Genomic DNA, 23,625 nt, shown 5'->3' with positions numbered 1-23,625 from the left:
CGCTCGGTATCCTGGACGACATCATCCGAGTGTCCGGACCGTTCGCCGGATAGTTACGTCATATAAGGAAACAGGAAGTGTTCAGCCACGTGTGAAACGTCAACCACGACCTGCAACAAATGATGATGCCGAAGTAGGTGTTTTAACTGCTGTCGCGGCTAATCCGCACATCAGTAGCAAACAAATTGGGCGAGAATCGGGAATCTCAAAAACGTCGGTGTTCAGAATGCTACATCAACATCGATTGCACCCGTACCATATTTATATGCACCAGGAATTGCATGGCGACGACTTTGAACGTCGTGTACAGTTCTGCCACTGGGCACAGGAGAAATTACGGGACGATGGCAGATTTTTTGCACGCGTTCTATTTAGCGACGAAGCGTCATTCACCAACAGCGGTAACGTAAACCGGCATAATATGCACTATTGGGCAACGGAAAATCAACGATGGCTGCGACAAGTGGAACATCAGCGACCTTGGCGGGTTAATGTATGGTGCGGCATTATGGGAGGAAAGATAATTGGCCCCCATTTTATCGATGACAATCTAAATGGTGCAATGTATGCTGATTTTCTACGTAATGTTCTACCGATGTTACTACAAGATGTTTCACTGCATGACAGAATGGCGATGTACTTCCAACATGGTGGATGTCCGGCACATAGTTCGCGTGCGGTTGAAGCGGAATTGAATAGGCATATTTCATGACAGGTGGATTGACCGGCATGTTCACCGGATCTGACGTCCCCGGATGTCTTTCTGTGAGGAAAGTTGAAGGACATTTGCTATCGTGATCCACCGACAACATCTGACAACATGCGTCAGCGCATTGTCAATGCATGTGCGAACATTACGGAAGGCGAACTACTCGCTGTTGAGAGAAATGTCGTTACACGTATTGCCAAATGCATTGAGGTTGACGTACATCATTTTGACCATTTATTGCATTAATGTGGTATTTACAGGTAATCACGCTGTAACAGCACACGTTCTCAGAAATGATAAGTTCACGTAGGTATGTGTATCACATTGGAACAACCGAAATAAAGTGTTCAAACGTACCTACGTTCTGTATTTTAATTTAAGGAACCTACCTGTTACCAACTGTTCGTCTAACATTGTGAGCCATATGTTACTATTACAGCGCTATCTATCACAAAGCGAAGAAAGTGGTCCAACTAAAACATTCATATTTATTTACGTGCTACACGAATATGTAATAAAAAATGGGGGTTCCTATTTAAAAATCCGTTTGACCTGTAGCAGCGCCATCTAGAGGGCTAACCATACGCCATCTGGTTTCCCCCTTCAAGCTAGACAAGTTTCGTTCTTTGTAGTGTTTTCGTTTGACGCTTATTTCGTGAGATATTTGTCCCGGTCACGATCAAGGGACCACCCTGTATATTAGAACACACAGTGTCAATGTAAGTGCTCTGTCTTTCATGAAATGAACACCACATTCATCTGTTCGTCCTCTCGAATAACACTCGAACACCCCTGTTTACTGACCGGTCAATCGAATCCACAGACCAGCTCTAGCAGCTGCAGAGTACTTGTATACAGCAAAACCTGCTGTTCCGCTACGTGCAGGTGATAAAAGTTCTGACAAGACTGCTTTGTTAGGTTAGTGAGTGGAAACTACAAGGAACGACATTAGCACAGTATTTAGCTTGTATTTATCGCCAATCTCTCGCCGAGCACAAAGTCCCAAGCGACTGGAGAAAAGCGCAGGTGGTTACCGTATATAAGAAGGCTAAGAGAAAGTACTCGCACAAATACAAAATAATCTTCTTAACATCGGTTTCCTACAGAATTTTTGGACATATTCTGCGTTTGAATATAATTAACTTCCTTAAGATAGAAACGTTTATGTCCATAAATCAGCACGGGTTTAGAAATCACTGCTCGTGCGAAACTCAAATTGCCCTTTTCTATCATGATATACCGCAAACCAAGGAAAGAGGGCAACAGGTAGATCCATATTCCTGTATTTGTGGACAGCGTGTGACACTGTTAACGAAGGTCCGAGCTTACAGAATAGGTTTCCGGATATGTAAGTGGCTCGAAGACTTCTTAGGTAAGGCAAGTGTTCATAGGAGACAAGGGTATAGTCAGAAGTGCCCCAGAGGAAGTACGATAGAACCACTATTACTCTTATCTACATAAATGAACACAGTTTGCGGCTGATCGCTGATGACTCTGTGGCGTACGGGAAAGTGTTGTGGTTGAGTGATTGTAGGAGAATACAACATGACTTGGACAGAATTTCTCATTAGTGTGACGAATAGGAGCTTGCTCTGTGTGTAGAAAAAGTAAGTTAGTACAGACTGGTATGAAAAACAATCCCGTAACGTTCGAATACGGCATTAGCAGTGTGCTGCTTGACACAGTCACATCGGTTAAGTATATAGGCTTAACGTTGCGGGGAGATATGAAATGGAACGAGCATGTCAGTTTGGAAGGAGAGTGGCCAACTTCAGTTCATTGGGAGAATTTTAGGAAAGTGTAGGTCATTTATAAAGGAGACCGCCTGCAGAACATGAGTGCACCCCAAGCTTGAGTACTGCTTGAGTGAGTAGAATCCTCATCAGGTCGGATTAAAAGAAGACATCGAAGCAAATACCGGATGGGCTGCTAGATTTGTTGCAAGTAGGTTCTAACGGCATGTAAGTATTCTGGAGGTGCTTCAGAAACTCAATGGGTGTCCCTGAACGGAAGACATTTATTTCGCGAGGCACTACTGAGATAATTTAGAGAATCAACATTTGAGGACGACTGCAGAACGATCGTTCCGCCCTCGACTTACATTTCGCATGAGGACCACAAAGATAAGATAGTAAGCATGTCGGCTGTCGTTTTTGCGTCGCTGCGTTTGTGTGCAGAACAGGAAAGGAAATGACTGTTGAAAGTACAAGGTACCCTCCGTCGCGACCCACGGGGTGACTTGTGGAGTGTGTATATGGATTGTACATGTAGATTAAAACACACAAGTAAAGATCTTGTTACTGTTCTCGTGATGTATAAATGACCATACTATCTAAATGCATTCTCACTGTAAAAAACAGCAGTCACATACCTTCGTTCCTACAGCAGTATGTCCGAAGATTCCGCCCTCTCTCCGCTCCTGTTTACCTTTCACAGTGATGTCATGCCTGAGCCACCGGCTAATGTCCAAATCCTCCAGTATGCCCACTAAACCCCCTTTTTAGAGCGTTACCATATCCTCCAAAAATCCCAACGATCCCTTGAGCTCCATCTCAATCAGCTCGTCTCATGGTGCAACCAAGTGGCTCCTTAACATAAACTCATCTAAACTCTGTGCAGTAATTATAGCGAGAACCATCCGACGAACGGATCAGTATCAACAGTGTCACTTCATGAGACGCTGTGGAGACGTTTGTAATTTGACCCAAAGCCTTAGTGGAAAGTATGTTAACCAGGAACAGGGACTCAGTACCACAACACTTTGTTCGCCAAATATTGGCGATAAAAATACCTTCCGCAACCAGGATTCGAACAGACTATGCATTCGTCGAGTGCTAGGACACTAGAGGATGTCAAACCAAACATCTTTCAGCCATCTAATTTCCAAACCTATTTTATTTGACCACCAGTTTCGGCGAATTACTACACCATCTTCAGGCCTCTGACTAACATGTAGGAAGATTCCACATCGGTTCTGGTCAAAACAGGGGCCAGAATTCGAATACTGGTATCTGCAGATTTCTGCTTGCTATAGCGATCACTTCAATCATCATCCACCGTCTGTTCAGATCTATTGCGGGGTAACTATATAGATCTAGATGTAGGGAGGAGAGAGGGGGAGCCCTAATGTGAAGTGGAAATAGGTGGGGAAACTATCTTCTATGGTAGGGAAGTCATGAGCGGGAAGGTCAAGGGACGCAGAAAGTGAGATCGAGTACAAGGTGTTTCGAGGATTTGGAGGGACTTTGATGGGGCAGAGATCTGAGCAACATTTGGTACGATAGGGATCATTACAACATTTTCAAAACAGAGGATGGGTCAGATCAAGGTTTTGTAAGTGTGGAGAATAGTGGAGGGATGTAATTCCCAGTCCTGCCTGTTGTTAGTTTTAGTCTATTGTATGCTTTCTGTTGGACGGTTGGTAGGTGAGGCTACCACATTAGCCACCAGTCGAAGGTTAGTTAAAGATATTTTACTGTGTTACTTAACTGGATATGACGGTCGTAAATGGTATGGTAAAAGTCATGGAGATGAAAGGTGCAGTGGTTCATATTATAATTATTACCTGTGTTTTGGAGGGGTTGATCTTGAGGAGCCATTGGTTCCACCTGGAGGTAAACTAACTGAGGCAGATTTGTATGGATCATCTGGATGTCTGAAGTGTAGGGTAGAGGGTGAGGAAAGCGGTGTAATCAGCATACTGAAGGAAGTGGACTGGTGGGGGTGGTTTGGACGTATCACCAGCGATAGAAGATAAAGGCGAGGATAGAGGGGACAGTCTAGGCGCACTCCTGCAATGGGATGGAAGGTAAACGTATTGGTACTGTTAGTAACAGCAAAGGATTGGTGATTAAGTAGGAAGGATGCAATTAAAAAGACTCACTTAATTGGAAGTGCATAGGTACGGAGTTTGAAAAGGAGACTGGATTGCCATACAAGGCTGTAGGCTTTGTCTAGGTAGAGGGTGACAAAAACAGCAAATTTTCAGGGGTTGAGTTGTTGGTGGGTGAGGTGTATGAGCTGGTCATCAGAGGAGAAATTGGAATAGAAGCCAGACTGGTTAATGGGAAGGAGGTGGTGTTGGTTCAGTTGTTGATGGATGTGTCAGGATAAAACGGATTAGAAGACCCTGCTGAACACTGAGGTGAGGCAGATGGGCCGATAGGAGGAGGTATCAGTGGGGGGTTTTTGCACTGTGAGGTATAATAGTATTTTGGGGTTTTTCCACAATTTGGGATAATAAACTGTGGAGAGGGACAATGGTATAAGGGATTAAAAGGGAGACTAGAAAAGAAGGAGATCATTCTTTAAGCTGTCAAGAAGTGATGCTGTCGTGACCAGGGTATTTCTTGCATCTTCTGTGAAGTACTTGTTTTATAATTGGTGTATTTAATTCTGTTTGTGGTATGTTGTCCAAGCACTGGAAGCTAGGAGCCAGGCGTTAGACAGCAGTGTTTGTAGATTTGTGGATGGTAGGGAACAGGGGTAATGAAAATGAGGGTCATCAAGGATGGAGATGTTGAAGAGAAAGGATGCAAAAAAGTGGTCACCTTTGCTCAGATTCTCAGGTAAGTGATTGTTGTGGAGGAGTGGGTAGTGAGGTATAAGGTTACTGGCAGTGAGTCGATAGAGTGCTTTCCAGTACTTGGAAGACTTTATGGGGAATGTAGCTTTGAGTCAGGTTCCTGTCAGGCGCCAGACGCGGCGTTTTTGTGCATTTAATAAATTCCTGTTAGTCTCTGTATTTGTTGGTGGGCGATGAGTGTATCCCAGTCACGAGTTTGAAGAAAGGAGCAGTACATGCCATGGGATTGTCAGAAGAGGAGTAGTGCTTTTGGGGAGAGGGTGGAACGGTGAGGATGTATTGTCTTGGTAGGAATGAGGGTGGATATAGCGTCTGACAAGGTCTGCTGTAGGAAGGGTGTGGTATGAGGGACATCATCAGGTTCTGAAATGTCAAGGGATGTCTTCCTGTCTGGGTTTCTATCGATTCCCAGTAGGCATTTCAGTTGGTGTGGGAGAAGTCTCGCATAGTTCTTCGATAGAGACTGGGATGGCGTGCAAGGGGATGAGGTTGTTTGTAGGGGATGGTGAGGAGTACAGGTGGGTGGTCACTTCCATTCAGGTCAAGGACTTCTGCAGTGAGGTGTCCAAGGAGGTTCGGGCGGTGTTGCTTTCAGGATGGGTGTAGAGTGGGATGGAAACAATGTCACCTTGCAGGGAATCGGTAAACTGACGCCCTGAAGTTCTGTGGGGGATCTACTATGGATGCTAAGGTCAGCGGCAATAATATAGCTGGAAAAGGTATAGTCTTTTTGGGTGAGGAAGGCATAGTGAGTGGGATGATTAGATCAGATGTAGATGGTGGCACAGGTAGCGGTTAGGATTTGAAATATAAGGGTAAGGATAAGGCGTTTAGTGTTTTGTATAAGGGCTGTGGCTGAATAGGGATGTTCTTGCAGTGGTCAACTGTAACTCCGCCTCTGGCAAGGGGAGAGGGTTTATATGTGCAAGGTAGGGTACAGAGACGGGTTCAGTGTGTGTGATAGGGTTGGAGGAATGTTTCATTAAGGATAAAGGTGGGACATTGTGTTGGGGCAGGGTATGCCTTAAAAGGTGTTTATTGGTAGGTAGGAATCGGATGTTGCTGTAAAAGGATTTGGTAGTGCCGTCGATCTGTTAAAAGGGATAAGAGTGCTTCTTGCAGGTGAGGACTGGAGGAGGTTTAGACAAGATTTTCAAGGTGTGTAGAGATGAAATGGACTTGGTTGCGGAAGCAGGTAGCTTGAGTGTTGAGATGGAAGATGGGGTGGGCAGCAAAGGAGATTTGTTGGAGGAGGTGTGGATGTTGGAATGGATGGTTGTTTTGGGGGACGATCATCATGACTTTGATGATGTCTTCAGCACTGGGAGTTGGATGGAGGGAATTGTTGATGTGAACAGGGGTGTCAATCGGACGGATTGGGACGGTGAGTTCAGGTCAAAACACTATGAACGGAATTGCTGGTACAGGAGTTAGCTGAAAATGCAATAAGCGACAACAGCATGACGGTCACAAGTCTAACAACAGAGAAAAACGCAAGTAATAAGAAACGAGCAGTAAACGTCGGCAGGAAGACAGCCTACACACTGAATGTTCCAGACACATGTATTTGTTTGTGACGGAGAGGCAGAGAATACGTATAGAGGCTGTGGCACGTTATACGGAGTTCCTTGTGTTGCCAAGCCACACTACTATGAGTTATGTTTCGGGAAGGCATTGGTTGGAGGAGGGGACCAAACAGGAATGTCATCGGTCCCATCGGATTAGGGAAGGATGAGGAAGGAAGTCGGCTGTGCCCATTCAAATGAACCACCCTAGCATTTGCCTGAAGGGATTTAGGGAAATCACGGAAAACCTAGCTCAGAATGGCCCGACGCGAGTTTGAAACGTCGTCCTCCCGACTGCGAGTCCAGTGAGCTAACCACTGCGCTATATTACTCGGTGGGAAGTCATGATGCGGCTATTTTGAATGCAAAAGACTTTGTATCCTCAGTACAAAGTGCCAATTACTCTATGAAATAGCCGGCCGCGGTGGCCGTGCGGTTCTGGCGCTGCAGTCCGGAACCGCGGGACTGCTACGGTCGCAGGTTCGAATCCTGTCTCGGAAATGGGTGTGTGTGATGTCCTTAGGTTAGTTAGGTTTAAGTAGTTCTAAGTTCTAGGGGACTTATGACCTAAGATGTTGAGTCCCATAGTGCTCAGAGCCATTTGAACCATTTTTGAACTCTATGAAATGATCTTGCTATGCTTTTATACACACGTAGTAATTTTGAAGAGATTGGATCTATAGATGGAGGTGGATGAACATAGCCCAATAAACGCAGGAAGTCAGCCGCATTGAGTGTACGCTAGTGTGTTTTAAAAGCGCCTGTCAAATGGTACAGGATACGTTCCATTACATGTGACCTTGAAAAGCCACATATGTTTGACTGCATCTACACTCTGAAAACCACTCTGAAATGCATGGCAGAGGGTTCTTCCTGTAATACTGTAGTTGACTGATTCCAGTTGTGACAGTACAGATGTTAATTGTTTTATCTACGCTCATCAGCCGAGTATAATCGTCTGCTTGGACCGTGTTCAGTGTGGCTACCATGCACATAAAGACTCACTCGGGGAAATGTTCCTGGACTTAACAGGTGAAGAGTGGCGTGTGACAGACCGAATTCAATGCAAGCGCCGTGTCGTAAGTAGGAAGTGCGACAGGAAGGAAAGTGAGGGGGAGGGGGGAAGATAGTTTCCTGCGTGCGGGTCGACAGCTGCGCACCTGGAGGTGGCCCCCTGCAGTGGTCAGCCTGATCGTGGCGCAATCGGCGAAGTCTTCTGCGCGGCCACAGTTCTACAGGAGCACTCCAAGAAGAAACTCCCCAATCTGGCTTGTGGGTTTAACTAAGTCAATAGAAATAGGCTGACATCGATCGCTATTCATTGCTTTGTGGTTGCTGCCAACATCAGTTACCAAATCACACTATGTTTGCCACCGACCGAGGTGGCGCAGTGGTTGGCGCACTGGACTCGTATTAGGGAGGACAACGATTCAAACCCGCGTCCGGCCATCCTGATTTGGGTTTTCCGTGATTTCCCTAAATCGCTTCAGGCAAATGTCAGGATAGTTCCTTAGAAATGGCACGGCCGACTTCCTTCCCCATCGCTCCCTAATCCGAGGGGACCGATGACCTCGCTGTTTGGTTTCCTCTCCCAAATCAACCAACCAAACAACTATATTTGCCTAAAAACTTCTCGGTTCACTTGCCACGTCAGATTCGGATAAAATTCCAAGCTTTCGATGATAGAATCCATCGTTATCCTCAGGGACTAAAAGCGACTGTCGTGATATGGCAAATATCCCTCTTTTATACCCAAAGGACGGCATCTGATTGGCTGGATTACGTGATGATGAGGCGTACAGAGGTGGCGCGCTCTACGTCCATAGACGCTGCTTGCGCACTCTATCTAGCGTTGCTTGCAGTGCCACCCATCGCAGCAGGCGGTGAACTGCGAGAAGTATTCCTCTGAGTTTTCTCCTTGTCAAGTGCACGCTTTCATGCGTTGCTAAGTGCATGGCCGGTGTCTCTATTAAAGTTGTTTGCCGGTCGGTGTGGCCGAGCGGTTCTAGGCGCTTCAGTCTACGGTCGCAGGTTCCAATCCTGCCTCGGGCATGGATGTGTGTGATGTTCTTAGGTTAGTTAGGTGTAAGTAGTTCTAAGTTCTAGGGGACTGATGACCTCAGATGGTAAGTCCCATAGTGCTCAGGGCCATTTTTTTGAAGTTGTTTTCACGAAGCCTAATTTCAACAGGTCGATGCGTGAGCAAGTATTCTCGTTTGTTCAAACAAAATCACGTGCTTATTTAACAGGCTGTACGCTGCCATCACCAATTTAGCCAAAAGGCTATATGTTACGTGACGCTGATGCTCGACGCAACAATCGGTAAGCGTCCGTATAGACTGGCCCCCGTAACTCTTGCCACACTGCCGAGGAATGTTAAAAGTTCCCGGCCCTCCTAAGTCGATATTATCTTTAACCGATTGCAACATTTCTTTAATTTTTCTGGGTGGCCAGGAGACTGGTCTGATTCCTTGGCTGGTTCAAATGGCTCTAAGCACTATGGGACTTAACATCTCAGGTCATCAGTCCCCTAGACATAGAACTACTTAAACCTAACTAACCTAAGGACATAACAAACATCCATTTCCGAGGCAGGATTCGAACCTGCGACCGTAGCAGCAGCGCGGTTCCGGACTGAAGCGCCTAGAATCGCTCGGCCGATTCCTTGCCTGTTTAGGACTCTACATGTCTTGCTAGTTGTTGCATCGCAGAATAGAACGCGCGCTGTGTGCTGGGTCTCTCGACTTGTTTGAATGGCGTCGCGCCTTGGTTTTCTCAATAGTGTTGATCTAATGTCAGAGACAGAATACCCGTTCCTTCTGAACACCGCCTTCAGATGCATAATCTCGGAACCGAGGTGGTCCATGTCCGAAATAGTTCTGGCTCCTTGTGCTAATATGTTCAGCAAAGCTGTCTTCTGAACTGGATTGCGAAAGCTACGCCCGTTGAGATACAGATCTGTATGCGTCGGTTTCCTGCAAACAGAATGGCCGAATCGTCCATCTGATTCCCGTTCGATCAGCGTATCTAAGAAAGGTACCTTCCTGTCCATCTCCACCCACTCTGTAAGTCTAGATAGAGAGCGGAAGGAAAATCTACGGACATAGACGGCGCAACTTCTGTACGCGCGATCATGACGTAATCCAGCCGGTCGGATGCCATCCTGTGGGTGTAAAAGAGGGAACCTTGTCAGTTCACGACAGTCAGCTTTAGTCCCTGACGACGATGGTGAAGTCTATCTTTATTGAATTTCGATTCCCCGGAAGGGGGCGGGCTGGCAGCAGCTTAGTACGCTGTTCTTCAGCGTACAGAATTTTTAAAACATAAGAAGATAAGAAACAATAAAAGCAGGCGATAATACGGTGACTTAAAGTGTTAAAGGGCTGAAAATTGTGGAAAGTTAAAGCATAAAACAAAGGGTGGGCGCTGCTAATAAAAGCCGGCCGGAGTGGCCGAGCGGTTCTAGGCGCTTCAGTCTGGAACCGCGCGACCACTACGGTCGCAGGTTCGAATCCTGCCTCGGGCGTGGATGTGTGTGATGTCCTTAGGTTAGTTAGGTTTAAGTAGTTCTAAGTTCTAGGGGACTGATGACCTCAGATGTTAAGCCCCATAGTGCTCAGAGCCATTTGAACCATTTTGCTAATAAAATACACAAGTAGCAGACAGGTAAAATAGTAGACAGACAATTAAAAAACACGGCGACAGTCTATTTTCTGTTCCCAAGAGATATAATAATCACACCCAGCGACAGTATGATGTTCGTTCGCAACACTTCGGAAAAGACGCACAACACTTAACAATCACTGGAAACACTGCACTAAAACCACTAAAACGTCGGCATGAAGATGATACACCACAGCCAAGGGCAGATGGGTGGGGGGGGGGGGGGGAGGGGAGGGGGTGGACCTGGACAGATGAGGGGAAAAAAGGGGGAGGAGAGGAAAAACGAAAGGAGAGAGGGGACCGATGGAGGGAGAGGACTCATAGGGGGGGGGGGGGGGGGGACAGGGCAGACGCGGGAGGGAATAGGGAAGGGCAGAGGAAGGAAATGAAAAAGGACTCAGAGGAGAGAAGGGAGGCAGAGAGAGGATAGGCAGGGAAAAAACAGGATGGAAAGGGGGGGGAGGGGAAGGATTCAGTCGCTAGTTCCGATGCGGTAGCAGTAGTCCAGCTACCACAGTGACTATGCGCAGGAAGTTAAAAAGAATGGGGTACAGTAGGCGAGCAGCTTCCCATAAGTGACACATTTCTGTAACCAGTACTAAGTGATGCTTGAGGAGGTGGGAAGAACGACGTGAATGACTCAAACGAGTGAGTTAGAGTGATGAATGGCGCTGTACCCTCTGGAAACCCTACGCTAGGTTTTGGGTTTGGCGAATGCGTGGAGAACGTTACCTGCCATGGTGTGCAGTACCAACAGTAAAGTACGGAGGAGGTGGTGTTGCGTTATGGGGGTGTTTTTCGTAATTAGGGTGGGGTTTCCTTATGATGCTTAAGAAAACGCTAAAAGCAGAAGGATTTGTACACATTTTATAGCATTCTGTACTGGCTACAGTAGGGGAACACTTCGGATAGGAAGACTGATTGTATCATACCTTTCACATAGCAGCATCTCTGGGGCTATGGTTCCTGGAGAACAACATTCCTGAAATAGACTGCACTGCCTAGAGTCCCAACTAGAGCCCAATGGAACACCTTTGCGACAAGATAGAACGTCGACTTTGCTCCAGATCGTTCGTCCAATATCACTATCTTTTCTGGCTTTGGCCCTTGAGGCAGAATGTCCTACCATTCCTTCACAGACATTCAGACACCACTATGAAACTGTCTCTTTCGCCAAATAACCTGCTTGCACAACGACTAACTGTGCTGCGATCGAGCGTCGTCCTCATACTTCCTATTCAATCACTTGTGAATATATGTCACTGTCTCTTCCCCACAACACAGAAACTATATAACAGCACGCTGCTTCAGACGAACATTAAGGACAGCTGTTACGTTGACGGAGTACTTCTACAGCATGGCTGGAGGAAACAAATTGCATTACATTTGAATTCAAGCACCAATAATGTTTCTATGACGTCCGTGAATGGCAAAGATTTCGAACGAAAGTTGGGGCTTTGAAAAAAAAAAAAAAAAAAAATTAAATAAATAAAAGAAAGCCCGCAGCTCGTGGTCGCACGGTAGCGTTCTCGCTTCCCACGCACGGGTTCCCGGGTTCGATTCCCGGCGGGGTCAGGGATTTTCTCTGCCTCGTGACGGCTGGGTGTTGTGTGATGTCCTTAGGTTAGTTAGGTTTAAGTAGTTCTAAGTTCTAGGGGACTGATGACCATAGATGTTAAGTCCCATAGTGCTCAGAGCCATTTGAGCCAAATAAAAGAAAAATGTCGGGAATTTGTTTTGGGATGACCCTCGTAATTTCACGGCTACTTTTAAAACTTAAAGAAATACTGAGTTACGGCGCACTGTCTCTTGCTTTCTCAGCCTGTAATGGCGGATGTCGCTTGATGGCCAGTGGTTGAGTACCAAACTGTGAAACGAAGACGAGTCGATCCGCAGCCGTCCTAGCATATTTTCGGTCGTTTATCGAGTCCTTCACCTCTGGTAATGCTTGGTTAAAGTAAAAATGCCAACTTACACTGTTGTTCGTAGTCCACGGCAAGCCGTAGATCCATCTATAACTGGCTACGGGAGTTTGCTCAAGGGGAAGAGACTAACATCTCAATTCCTGGCAGAACCTATGTGCTATTCCCTTGGCTATTGTCTACTTTGGGGTCGGGTACTGCCGAAGAAGGCTTTTTTCGGGCTGGAGCACATGCGCCAGTCTTCCTCTAATAAAAAAAAAATGGTTCAAATGGCTCTAAGCACCACGGTACTTAACATATGAGGTCATCAGTCCCCTAGACTCAGAACTACTTAAACCTAACTAACCTAAGGACATCACACACATCCAAGCCCGAGGCAGGATTCGAACCTGCGACCGTAGCAGTAGCGCGGTTCCGGACTGAAGCGCCTAGAACCACTCGGCAACAGCGGCCGGCTTCCTCTAATCCTCCTAAATAGGTTGTGGCCGGAGACTACTTGGCTGGCTTTCAGGAGGAGTAACTCCTCCACCACGGCCAGGGTTTCCAGCACCTGTGGCAGAAAAATACCTTAAGTCTTTTCAGAAGGTAGCGCCTTACATAAGCGCTGTAAGCATAAGCATGAAAAGTGTAACGAGAATGTCTGTATTCTGCTCCTGTTTCTAATTGGCTGAATGGCCTGTACGTTGAATAACTTCATGATTAAGTTTTGTAGCTGTTGAAATCGACCAATCGGCCATCAGCTCTCGTGCTGTTGAGGTGACAAGTCGTCAGCCTCATGAGCGCTGTTTGCGTTTTAAAGTGGTTATCGTTTCGGAAGTCTGGAATTTCACATCTTTTCGTGATGAACGAAGTTACTTTCCTGGTATGGAAAGCCTACAAATTATTGGAAAGTGCAGTCCCGTACGCGGGCATCGACTTCTACTTAAGCATTTTCCTGTTCTTCTCTCCAAATGTTGTGGATTAATGAGTGTGGAGTTGATCGAAGGCCTCAGAGAAGAGCATGAGGACATTACACTGAGGTGACCCAAGTCATGGAATGCCTCCTAAAATCATGTCGAACGTCCATTTGCCGGCGTAGTGCTGCACCTCGACGGGGCATGGGCTCAACAAGTCATTGAAAGTCCCCTGCAGAAGTACTGTCCATTTTTATTTGTAGTTCACTGTCGCTATTTGACTTTACATATCATCACTTCGTCGGAGATAGTGAGTGGAGCTGTGGACGCTATAAATTGGAGTGCCAAGTGGACGACAAATCGGATCATTTTCAACGTATTCTACTATTTGAATTCAATAGAGGAACGACAGCAGCGAAAGCAGCCAGAAACATTTGCGCCATATACGGGGATAACGTCTTTGGGCAGAGGCCGGCAAGAAAATGGTTTTCTCGTTTTAAGGAGGACTGGTTTGACATTAGCGACTCGCCATGTTCATGAGGTGCTTCGGGGTTCGATGAAGATCATTTAAACACATTAATCCACAATGGTCGGCGTCAGTGTACTCGAGAACTGGCAAATGTGACGAACTGTGATCTTCCACCATTGTGTGACATTTGTATACAATGGAGAAGGTTAAAAAATCGGATGTATGGGTACCGCATGTTCTGTGCCAAAATCACATAAATCGGTGGGTGGCCATACGTGCATTTCTGCTTGCTCGTCATCAACCGGCTCGTGAACAACACCGACCATTCCTATGCTGTTTCGTTACTGGTGACGAGAAATGTGCTAAGGAGGAGAAAGGAATGGCTGAGCCCAAACAAAGCAGCAGTTCCTGGTACAAAGACCAGCGCGCATTCACAAAAGATAATGTTACCCTTCTGCTGAAAACGTCTTTGTGTGGTGTACAACTGAGGCGTTTTACAGACGCAATCCAAGAGCAGGAAGACTGCGTGAAGTGACGCTACTCCACGTTAACGCCCCCTCCCCCCCTCATTTCTAATACACTTGCAAAAAACGCCATACCGTAGTTGGGTTGGGAATCATTCCGCACCCACATTAATCACCTGACCTTGCGCCCTTAGACTTCCACCTTTTTCGTTTTGTATCGAACAACCTTCAAGCAGCTTCCTTTTCCGTTAAAAGTATGGTCCGAAAATGAGTTCTTCGCCTCAAAACCACGTGATTTCTACAATGCTGCATCGAAAAATTACACCAGCGTTGGCAGAATGTTGTAAATTGTGAAGGAGAATATATTACACTACTGGCCATTAAAATTGCTACACCACGAAGAAGATGCTGTGATATGCAAATTATTAGCTTTTCAGAGCATTCACACAAGGTTGGCGCCGGTGGCGACACCTCCAACGTGCTGACATGAGGAAAGTTTCCAGACGATTTCTCATACGCAAACAGCAGTTGACCGGCGTTGCCTGGTGAAACGTTGTTGTGATGCCTCGTGTAAGAGGAGAAATGCGTACCACCACGTTTCCGACTTTGATAAAAGTCGGATTGTAGCCTGTCGCGATTGCGGTTTATCGTATCGCGACATTGCTGTTCGCGTTGGTCGAGATCCAATGACTGTTAGCAGAATATGGAATCGGTGGGTTCAGGAGGGTAATACGGAACGCCGTGCTGGATCCCAACGGCCTCGTATCACTAGCAGTCGAGGTGACAGGCATCTTATCCGCATGGCTGTAACGGATCGTGCAGCCACGTCTCGATCCCTGAGTCAACAGATGGCGACGTGTGCAAGACAACAACCATCTGCACGAACAGTTCGACGACGTTTGCAGCAGCATGGACTATCAGCTCGGAGACCATGGCTGCAGTTACCCTTGACGCTGCATCACAGACAGGAGCGCCTGCGATGATGTACTCAAGGACGAACCTGGGTGCACGAATGGCAAAACGTCATTTTTTCGTATGAATCCAGGTTCTGTTTACAGCATCATGATGGTCGCATCCATGTTTGGCGACATCGCGGTGAACGCATATTGGAAGCATATATTCGTTATCGCCATACTGACGTATCACCGGGCGTGATGGTATGGGCTGCCATTGGTTACACGTCTCGGTCACTTCTTGTTCGCGTTGACGGCACTTTGAACAGTGGACGTTACGGTTCAGATGTGTTACGACCCGTGGCTCTACCCTTCATTCGATCCGTGCGAAACCCTAAATTTCAGCAGGATAATGCACGACCGCATGTTGCAGGTACTGTACGGGCCTTTCTGGATACAGGAAATGTTCGACTGCTGCCCTGGCCAGCACATTCTTCAGATCTGTAACCAATTGAAAACGCCTGTCAATGGTGGCCGAGCGTCACAATACGCCAGTCACTACTCTTGATGAACTGTGGTATCGTGTTGAAGCTGCATGGGTAGCTGTTCCTGTACACGCCATCCAAGCTGTGTTTGACTCAATGCCCAGGCGTATCAAGGCCGTTATTACGGCCAGGGGTAGTTGTTCTGGATACTGATTTCTCAGGATATATGCACCAAAATTGCGTGAACATGTGATGACGTGTCAATTCTAGTATAATATATTTGTCCAATGAATACCCGTTTATCATCTGCATTTCTTCTTGGTGTAGCAATTTTAATGGCCAGTAGTGTATTCGTGAATGAAATCCCTGTTATGTGCATTTGTTGTGTTTATTAAACTCATGGAAAAACACTATGAACTTGCGCACCAACACGATAGCTACAAAGCTTTTAATCATTGACTCAGAAGCTGTGAGCAGTTTAACCTTGTCTCGCGGGTCAAAGCGAAGATGGCGATCCTTATACAGACTGATTTCATAGTGTAGCAGAGCAGAGAATTGATAAATGTTTCCGATTAAGCCGGTCGAACAGTACGTGGCGTAGTTCGCCTCGCGCGCCGCGCACTGCCAGGATTCGTGTGGATTCTGACAGTGGCACTGGCGTGTGTGACTTCCCGCATTGCTAGGGAAGCCCCGACGCATGGCCGGGAGCATTTTAAGAGAAGGGCGCGGGCATAGTCACCGGGCCTAGGAAGGCAAGGTGGTATTCAACTCGACCTTCGGGACGAGGACAAGTACAGTTTTACTCTTCCTCAAGTGAAATGCTGCACGTTTTACTACTTTCTGGCTGATACTCAGAACGCAGCACGTAGTTCAAATGGCTCTGAGCACTATGGGACTTAACATCTGAGGTCATCAGTCCCCTAGAACTTAGAACTACTTAAACCTAACTAACCTAAGGACGTCACACACATCCATGCCCGAGGCAGGATTAGAACATGCGACGGTAGCGGTCGCGCGGTTCCAGACTGTAGCGCCTAGAACCGCTCGGCCACCCGGCCGGCTCCGGAACTTTCTCCACAGAATTTTTCTACTTTTACCTTCTACTTATTGTGCATGGTTTCCTTCAGAATACTCTCCTCCACAACTGATACGCCACTGCCAACGCCGTTTCCACTTCAGGAAGCACTCTTGGTACACCTCTCGCTGGATAGTGCTAAGCGCCGTCTACGAACTTTCTTGTATCTCGTCTCCCGTTGCAAAAATGGTTCAAATGGCTCTGAGCACTATGGGACTCAACTTCTGAGGTCATTAGTCCCCTAGAACTTAGAACTAGTTAAACCTAACTAACCTAAGGACATCACAAACATCCATGCCCGAGGCAGGATTCGAACCTGCGACCGTAGCGGTCTTGCGGTTCCAGACTGCAGCGCCTTTAACCGCACGGCCACTTCGGCCGGCTCTCCCGTTGCAAATCTTCGTCCTTTCAATGGGGTTTTCAGCTGCGTAACTAAAAGAAAAGTCCGCAAGGGCCAGGTCTGGAGAGTACGGTGGATGAGGCAGCACAGTGGTTTCGATTTTTGTGCTATAGTCACGCACTGACAGGGATGAAGGTGCCGGTGCGTTATCGTGATGCAAAACCCATCAATAGTCTCGCCACATTTCAGGTTGTTTCCTTCTCACATTTTCTCGCAGGCGTTGCAACACGACCCAATAGCACCATCGATTAACAGTATTCCATGTGGCACCAGTTCATGACAAACTTATCCTTCAAAGTGAAAGAAAAGTATCGGCATGGCTTTGACATTTGACATGACCTGACGAGTGTTTTTTGGTCTTGGAGAACCTTACTCGACCCATACTATAGATTGAACCATGGTTTGCGAAGGAACTTGCTCTCCTTCTTGCAGCGGTCTACCCAAGGTCTCTAGAAGAATGGAGCGTTCCAAAGGATTGGAAAAGGGCACAGTTCATCCCCGTTTTCAAGAAGGGACGTCGAACAGATGTGCAGAACTGTATACCTATATCTCTAACGTCGATCAGTTGTAGAATTTTGGAACACGTGTTATCTTCGAGTATAATGACTTTTCTGGAGACTAGAAATCTACTCTGTAGGAATCAGCATGGGTTTCGCAAAAGACGAACGTGTGAAACCCATCTCGCGCTATTCGTCCACGAGACTCAGAGGGCCATTGACACGGGTTCCCAGGTAGATGCCGTGTTTCTTGACTTCCCCAAGGCGTTTGATACAGTTCCCCACAGTCGTTTAATGAACAAAGTAAGAGCATATGAACTATCAGACCAATTGTGTGATTGGATTGAAGAGTTCCTAGATAACATAACGCATCATGTCATTCTCAATGGAGTAGAGTCTTCCGATGTAAGAGTGATTTCAGGTGTGCCGCAGGGGAGTGTGGTAGGACAGTTGCTATTTACAATATATATATAAATGAGCTTGTGGATAACATCGAAAGTTCACTGTGGCTTTTTGCGGATGGAAAATAGTACTGAAATTCAGGAGGATCTGCAACGAATTGACGCATGTTGCGGGCAACGGCAATTGAATCTCAATGTAGACAAGTGTAATGTGCTGCGAATACATAGAAAGAAAGATCCTTTATCATTTAGATACAATATAGCAGGTCAGCAACTGGAAGCAGTTAATTCCATAAATTATCTGGGAGTAGGCATTAGGAGTGATTTAAAATGGAATGATCATATAAAGTTGATCGTCGGTAAAGCAGATGCCAAACTGAGATACATTGGAAGAATCCTAAGGAAATGCAATCCGAAAACAAAGGAAGTAGGTTACAGTACACTTGTTCGTCCACTGCTTGAATACTGCTCACCGGTGTGGGATCCGTACCAGACAGAATTGATAGAAGAGATGGAGAAGATCCAACGGAGAGCAGCGCTCTTCGTTACAGGATCATTTAGTAATCGCGAAAGCATTACGGAGATGATAGATAAACTCCAGTGGAAGACTCTGCAGGAGAGACGCTCGGTAGCTTTTGTTGAAGTTTCGAGAACATACCTTCACCGATGAGTCAAGCAGTATATTGCTCTCTCCTACGTATATCTCGCGAAGAGACCATGAGGATAAAATCAGAGAGATTAGAGCCCACACAGAGGCACACCGACAACCTTTCTTTCCACGAACAATACGAGAGTGGAATAGAAGGGAGAGCCGATAGAGGTACTCAAAATACCCTCCGCCACACACCGTTAGTTAGCTTGCGGAGTATGGATTTGGATGTAGATCACAATCGTAGACCCACGTCTCATCACCAGTTGTGATTCTCTTAGGGAACATCTCCTTCTCATTTGCGAGATCCAAAAGCTCTCCGTAGATTGCGAGGTGAAGGTCTTTCTGGTCCTATTTCATGAGCCGTGGGACGAACTTAGCGGCAGCACGATGCGTTCCAAGATGCTGTGTCAAGATTTCATGAAATTATCCAACTGAAATGTTACATTCTTTCACAAACTTTCGGACAGTCAGTCTTCGATTGGCACACACAATTTCGTTGACGTTCCTGACATGAGCTTCGTCGGTAGACGTCGAGAGGCGTCCTGAACGATGGTCATCTTTAACTTTCGTCTGGCCATTTTCAAACCTCATGAATTGTTCCTACCACCGGGTACGGTTTAAGCACTCATCACTGTAGGCTTCCTGCTTCATTTTATGTGTCTCTGTGTAGGTGTTCTTGAGTTTTACGCCACATATAATTCAAACGCATTGGTCCTCTGACTCTGCCATCTCGAAATGCGCAAACTCTGCGACAACTTTCTACTCAGTACAGCACCCAACAATAACTCAGACATAAAATAGTGAAACTTCTCGCAGTTGCACATCAAACACAGGCGTGAGCAGGGATGCCAACAGATTTCGCTCCAACACACCATTGTCGTGAAATTCTGAGTGTTGCGGAATTTTCTGACCAGACCTCATGCGTTCTTTTGGGATCTAATAAAATGCTGCTGTAAGACCTCTCTTGTTTTCTCAGCTAGTTTTACAATAATTTGTGTTGTTTTCGATGATCGACTACCTGCTGCGATAGTTGACGTGTGCTGGCATGTGATCTTTATGCAGTCAGTTCAAATCCTACCGGTTCAAGAATTTCCCACTGCCATTATTTATCCACTTAGAAGAAAGGAGTAACTCATTTTTCATTCTGCTGAATACTTGCTTCGTACCAAAGGTCTTTATAATGATTTATTTCTTTCAGTCTGACACTACAGCTTCAATAAATTCCAAGAAAACAAAATCACTCCTGCATGTCAGGCCATAATAACGACAAAAAAAATACAGAATACTTAAATGAAATCATTTCCACTTCTTTTGTTAAAACATTATTTATTGCGATTGCAGTTCGAAAACGATATGTCGAAATTAAAGTCGCAATAGGAAATGTTTCAACGGGCAAAAGCGGAAATGATTTCATTTAAAAATTTCACAAAGGCTGTGTGGACCTAGCTATCATCAAAATTCTGAAAACAGAATCCGATTTCTTCTTCAAAAAACAAATAAATAAAGGACGATTACTGTTTAATTTCCCGTCGACAGTGAGGTCATTAGAGACGATATCTTTTCTGCAGAATGAAATAAAAACATTTATCCAACTAGCCCCCGTGGAAATAAATTTTTTGTTTTGTTTTTATAATCAGTAATCCACTGTGGTTATCTGATGTTATTTAAATGGACTACGTCGCGGGCAGTTTTGTTATGGGCTTTCGGGAATTTATACACTATTATTTGCCACAGTCGTGTCTTGTATACTTCTGATGCTGTGCTCCCGATCATGTTGGTGGCAGTTGTCTTTTTTCATATTTTTTCCTTTGATGAAAGACCGTGGTTGTTGCGGCAATGTTTGTATTGTACTTCTAGTATGCCATTTGCTTATCTGTGATTGTGTCTTCAAGTTCTGGCAACCAAATATTTAAATCCTGTTTCGTATGACACTTATTTTTCTATCTTAATGCTTCATTAGGTGCTTTGCTACTGCATTTGACGTATTTCACTATTCATCTTCAGTATTGACGTGAATACTATCATTCTATCAGTCATTTAATAACCTCTTTTGCTATAACATTCTGGTATTTCTTACAATCAATACTCTTTACAAACTTCTTGTCCATTCAGTGGTTGTGGTGTTTTTGCCCTTTAAAGTTCAGCCTCAGCATGTATTTGTAAGATGTTGAGGAAATGGTCTGATGCTGTGTCGTAGCTTCTGTATAAGCTCAAGTCACTTAATTGTCCGTGTAGTTTCGAATTTACTAAAACAAAATTTATTATTGATTAATACTCCCACATCGGGCAATTATATTTGCATACAGCTTTCTTTATCTTGAATTTATCGTTTTTAGGTAATTTACAGTTACAAATCCCGTAGGGATTATGTATCATTGTTTCTGGAAGGCATTTGTAACAGATTATTAATCTATCATTCTAACCCTTTTCTGCTACCACTCATCTTTAATTGATGTATTCATTGTTTTATAGACTTTTTCGCTTTCTTAATTTTAAAGAACGTTACTGCTTTATCTGTATTCACATTTCCTTCTACCTCACTATATAGCATGATATGATATCATATATATTTAGTAGTTTTAATTTTTTCTTAGTTTCAATAATTTCTGCAAGATATGTCCTTTGGTGAATGAATTTGTTTTGGATTTCTTGCTATCTATTAGCAATACTTCTGAAATTTCGTGTTGGAAATCTAATTTTTGCCAGAAATCCATCCAAACTTGATTTATATTCTTGCTTGTGTTTCTGTGTTTATTTCGATTTTTTATATGTTTTAAGGTGCAAATTTGTGGACTGAGACCAATTATTATTGTTCCAGCAGCAGATTTTTTGTCATTTGCTTAATTCCTAATCAGTATGACCTGAGTTTGTCATCAGTGTTTATTTATCTGTGATAGCTAGCATCACTTTGCAATAAGAGGCCCCCTCTCACCCCTTCCTTAAGTTGGGTGACTCATGTTTCCACATTCTCTACTACGGCTTGTTCACTCGTTATAACCATGACAGTTACCATACTACTGCTGCTATAGCTCACAGCTTCTTCAGAGTAGTGTAGCTTCCTACTACAAGGCAGTGCCAGCCAAGCAGTCTATAATAAAGAAAAGAAGACAGAAGAATATGGAATGAGCATCTACTGAGAATGCAGCCTGAAAGACTGCCAATGCAATTTAAAAAATCGTACCAAAAGGGTAAAAATATGTTGGTTAATCAAGAAAAACAGAGTACTATGACAGGCGGTAAATGGCATAATGAAGAAGTATGATTAAAACAAAAAGGAAGAGGCCAATGGAGAGGAGGTTAAGGATAAGTGTGAGGAGGAAAAGAAGCCGTTCTAGAGGAAGAAAAGGAAGGAGGTGCAGGAATAGGAGGAAAGAGAGAAAGTGGAACGCTGGATGAGGAGGAGAATGAGGAGGAAAGTGAGGTTGAAAGAAATGACGAGACAGTTTGAGAGAATGAAGAGGAAAAGAAAGAATAGGAAAAGGAATAGGAGAAATGGGAAGCAATGAAAAAGAAGATGAGGAAAGGAGGGGAAAAATGAGGAGGAAGAAAAGAAGGAAGCGAAACTGAAACAATGAAGGGAGATTCAGAGTAGGAAGAGGAATGACAGAAGGAATATCATCGTATGAAGCTTCCTAGAGAATCTCAGGGTTACAATGCGCCATGAATTTTACTCTGTTATTGGAGATGCATTAATCAGTGGTAAAGCAAACTTTGGCAATGATGTTCTAGAAGAAGACACTATAAATTATACACAGGGAAGAGAAATAAATAGCATTGTACAAACAATTTATGTCGTTTATTTGCTCTAACCAGAGTTTACAAAAGGAGAGAAAAACTGATTTTAGAAGGCAGTTCACACTAGACATTAATTGAGAAATAAAGGGAAAATGTTCGCTCCTCCCTTCCATCCAAATACTGATGGTGAAAACATCAGTGTCGAGGCCAATTTCGTACAACAGAACTTTACAGAGTTTTTCGTTTATATTTCTAAGAACGCAAAGTGCAGACTCGTTGTCCATGCATAAAATTTTTCAGACGTTGCGTCGCTTTTACGGGGGAATACCGTCAGGAGAGGTGAGCAATGGAGAAACGATTAGCAAGCAGCAAAAGCAATCCACCAGCGTAAGAGAGCGGAGCGAGAAGAGTTCTTGGCAGCCAGCAACAGACTGTACTAGAACAGGTTACGTGAGCCACCTTCCCCTCGACGTCAAAACGTTCTACAGCAAAATCCATGAAATGAGGTGACGCACAGTGGAACGCATCGTGAAAGTACGCCACCGATCAACCACGCCGAGGAAGCCTCGATAGCCACAATAGGACGCTTATCTGATGCGCGTAGCGCAGAAGCTGCGTACCTTGAAACGTCGCTCGCCAACAGGTGGCCGTGCGTAAGGCACTCCTCGGAAGGAGAATATCTGCCGTCCGTCCAAGGACCATAGGATGCTGCCCCGCACTTGGCCTAAGGGCGTCTGCACCTCCGGGAACTCTGGCGTCGAGGTGGCATCATCGGCGTCTTCCTCTGCGAAGCCGACAATACACAGCAACACGGCGGCCGCCACCGCTCGTCCGACCCCAAGCATGTCTGCTGAGACACTGCCACCCGTCCGCCTCCGCCGCTGCTGCTACGTAATCTGGCGAGACCGCGCTGCTTCGTGTCCAGCCGGTTCTTCCTAGACAGTGCTGCGCGGTGCGGTGCCTTCCGCAACCACTTGTACCGAATCCGCTCCAATCAAGCGCTTCTCGTCTTCTCGTTGGGCTGCAGTCACAGTGGCTCCGATATCGGTGGATTCCGCCGCCGACCGATCGTCTCCGGCCGATCTTCCAAGTCAGTTCGCCACTACGTGTGCAGTCACACTATAGCCGATCCTGTCTCTCGCCGGACGACTATCGGTGAAATTCAAATCTTTTTTTTTTTTATCTTCGGTCAAATCGACCGGCGTTCTCTCACACGA

The 23,625-nt window shown here is 45.4% G+C and overlaps 1 protein-coding gene across 1 annotated transcript in view; it reads right to left on the bottom strand.

Annotated features, from left to right (window-relative positions):
* LOC124595191 (esterase E4-like) overlaps window positions 1-23,286 on the bottom strand; it is a 150,736-nt gene extending 127,450 nt beyond the window's left edge. The window contains exon 1 of the mRNA XM_047133813.1: window positions 23,029-23,286. Within this exon, the coding sequence (XP_046989769.1) occupies window positions 23,029-23,253 (225 nt within the window). The 5' untranslated portion in view covers window positions 23,254-23,286. The remainder of the gene's footprint in view (window positions 1-23,028) is intronic.
* Between the last annotated feature and the right edge of the window lie 339 nt (window positions 23,287-23,625).

The sequence above is a fragment of the Schistocerca americana genome, chromosome 2 (assembly GCF_021461395.2).
Source record: "Schistocerca americana isolate TAMUIC-IGC-003095 chromosome 2, iqSchAmer2.1, whole genome shotgun sequence".
Taxonomy (NCBI): domain Eukaryota; kingdom Metazoa; phylum Arthropoda; class Insecta; order Orthoptera; family Acrididae; genus Schistocerca; species Schistocerca americana.
Note: the sequence above shows the minus strand (reverse complement) of the source record. Positions and strands in the feature narration are given on the sequence as shown.